Genomic DNA, 2,936 nt, shown 5'->3' on the forward strand with positions numbered 1-2,936 from the left:
GGGAGCAGCTCAGGGTGGGCACCCGCAGCCCTCCGTACCCCCTCCATCCCGCCCGCCCCCTGCGCTGTGCCGCGCCGTGGCTGATGCCCTGCTCTGCTCTGTTGTGCCGCAGATCCCCAGGTACATCCTGACGCTGCACGAGCTGCTGGCCCACACTCCCCATGAGCACGTGGAAAGGAACAGCCTGGATTACGCCAAGTCCAAGCTGGAAGAGCTCTCCAGGTCAGACCCATCGCTGCCCACCCCGTCCATCCCGGCGGACGGGGCTGCGGGAGCGGGGGCAGCTCTCACACTGGGGCGGTGTGGGCTGATGGAGGGGCTCCTGGCCAGGCTGCTGGGGACCGCGCCGCCCTTCTGGCAGGCGGGGAGAGGGGCTGGGGCAGGCAGACCCCCACCCACAGGGTTTGGAGAGGGCACAGCGCTGATGGGACCGAGCTGGCTGGGGGGTTTGTACAGCGCCCGCAGGGTGAAGCCGGTGGAGATGGTGACAGAGGGGCTGTGCTGTCCCACTGGGATGGGACATGGGAGAAGCTCAGTTCTCGATTCGCCCGGAGCCCGTTGGCCATCCCCAACAAGGATGAAACCTTGCAGAGCCCTGTGCCAAAAGTGCCCCACGCTGTTTTAGCCAGGACCTGCCCTCCCGTTGCCCTCGTCCTCTGCGTTCCAAAGGCTGAGACAGTCCAGTGCCATCTCCTGCCCCCCTGTGCCGATCCATCCCTGGGGCCAGCGGGACGGGAGCCTGGCTGCCTCGGGACGGGGGCTGCATTTCCCAGGGCTCCTTCGTGATGAAATAGGAGTTTTGGAGGGCTCTGCAGGACTGTCTCTGTCCTCCTCTGCGCTGCTGGGTGCTGGTGGGGCTGCCCCGTGGGAAGGGGCCAAGCGCCTCCCAGGTCTCCGCAACGAGCACCCGGCAATCGGCCGCGATTCCCCGTGTCTGATCCTCTCCCTCCACAGGCCACAGACCAAAGTGTTCTGTGTGTCCCGTACCACCGTATGGCAATGGCACCAAACCCACCGGCGCTCCTCGGTCCCGAGGAGATCCATAAAAAGAGTTTTCATCCTTTTTCCCACTCCTCAAGGAGGAGGGATGTCAGAGGGGGCTGGTCACAGGGGGATCTCTCTGCCCTAAATCTGAATTTTGTGATTTCTGAGCAAGAAGCATACATATTTCGATATTTAGAAATCTGGAGGTACAGTCCAGGCTGGGGTGTATGTTACCTCCTGAGCTCCCGGGTCTGTGTAAATGCAGACGACTGCTGTAATTCTCTTGACGTTCCTTCAGTTTTGGTCTTACCTCGTGCAGCCCCTCTGGGATCTGCTGGGAAAAATGCAAATCTCATCTGAGCTCCAGTTTTCTCTTCTCCCTTCTTCAGGATAATGCACGATGAAGTGAGTGAGACCGAAAATATTAGAAAAAATCTGGCGATAGAGAGGATGATTATTGAAGGGTGTGAAATTCTGCTGGACACCAGCCAGACTTTCGTAAGACAAGGTACCGTGTTTGCGTCGACGTCCCTCCCCTCCGCGGGTTACGCAAAGCCCTGCAGCCCCGTCCCCCCGTCCCCGCGTCCCTCCGCAGCGCGGGCTGTGACATTTAAAAATCTAACCCATTTGTGAATGTTCCCTGCTCCGAAGCGCCTGGCTTTCAGACAGTCTCGGCGCTGCCTCTTATTGCATCACGGAGCAGAATGTGCTTTTAGCTGTTATTGATTTCCTGCTGCCAGAGGAGCAGCGGGATGCATCCTGACCTCCTGGGCACGTTTGGTCCCGGAGGAGCGCTGTGGGTGCACGGGTGGGCTGGGAGCCGTGGCCGGTGCCCGCCCGCTCGCCGGGGCCCCGATAACACCGTGCCCTGCCGGCCCCGATGGCGATGCCAGGGACGGGTCTCTCCCTCCGTAGGGTCCCTCATCCAAGCGCCGATGTCGGAGAAAGGGAAGATCACGCGGGGGCGGCTGGGCTCCCTCTCGCTGAAGAAGGAGGGCGAGCGGCAGTGCTTCCTCTTCTCCAAACACTTGATCATCTGCACCAGGGGCTCCGGCGGCAAACTGCATCTCACCAAGGTGCGGAGCGCGGGGGGCTCGGCGGCTGCTGGGCTTGGAGCTGGCGCTGCTTCCCGCTGTGCCAGGGCTTGGGCTCGCGCGTGGGCAGGGCACTGAGGCCGGTGCGGCCATGGCCCCCGCTGGCTGGGCTCCCCCGGTGGCAGCGGGGGTCCGGGGACATCCTTGCCCTCCCCTGGCTGTGGCCTCCTGGGGGTGCCGGGCTGGGAGCAGGCGGGCGATGGGGTTTATTTCGCGTGGTCCAGACGCCTTGTCAGTGATGTGCAGAGCTCTGAGTCACGGGCAAAGACGAGAAATCGCAAGTTCTCAATAGAAGTTATGCCGATTTGCAGCAGCAACCTTGACAATCTATTCAGCGAGAAACTTAAATTATAGCCTCGGTTTGTACATAACGCTCACTGTCTCCTCCAGTCCGCTCCCGAGACTCACGCTTTTGTTGGTGGAAGTTTTGCAGTTAATTGAGCAAGAATCTCACAGAAATTGCTCATTACTGGCATTAAATTATCAGTTTGAAAAATTACAGTCCATGGCAAAGAGTTGATAATTGCAACAACAGACTTTTGGAAAATTTAATTTAAAGCTCGTATTAAATTATTTATAAACAAATTAGTCGATGGGTTATACAAGGAAAACTGTGATACCCCAGCAGTCAGGAACTGCTTCTTTCCCAGTGAAAGCAGACGCTGCGCTGGCCGCGGGCTGCACGCAGCCGTGCCGAAACCCTCGGCCGCATCGCCCCGTCCCCGTCCCCGGGGCGGTGGGCTGCGGTGCGGTGCAGGGGGCCAGGGCAGCCCCCAGCTCCCCGGGGAGGGGAATCCTGCCTCTGAGACCCGACTCCCGTCCCTACAGAACGGCGGGATCTCCCTCATCGACTGCACG

General features: G+C 60.2%; 1 protein-coding gene across 1 annotated transcript in view; it reads left to right on the forward strand.

Annotated features, from left to right (window-relative positions):
- Nucleotides 1-2,936, forward strand: part of RASGRF1 (Ras protein-specific guanine nucleotide-releasing factor 1) — a 55,013-nt gene that overhangs the window by 24,626 nt on the left and 27,451 nt on the right. The window contains exons 9-11 of the mRNA XM_009881155.1: nt 113-222; nt 1,374-1,492; nt 1,900-2,103. Coding sequence (XP_009879457.1) covers nt 113-222; nt 1,374-1,492; nt 1,900-2,103 — 433 coding nt within the window. The remainder of the gene's footprint in view (nt 1-112; nt 223-1,373; nt 1,493-1,899; nt 2,104-2,936) is intronic.

Source organism: Charadrius vociferus, unplaced genomic scaffold, assembly GCF_000708025.1.
Source record: "Charadrius vociferus isolate BGI_N301 unplaced genomic scaffold, ASM70802v2 scaffold623, whole genome shotgun sequence".
Classification (NCBI taxonomy): Eukaryota; Metazoa; Chordata; class Aves; order Charadriiformes; family Charadriidae; genus Charadrius; species Charadrius vociferus.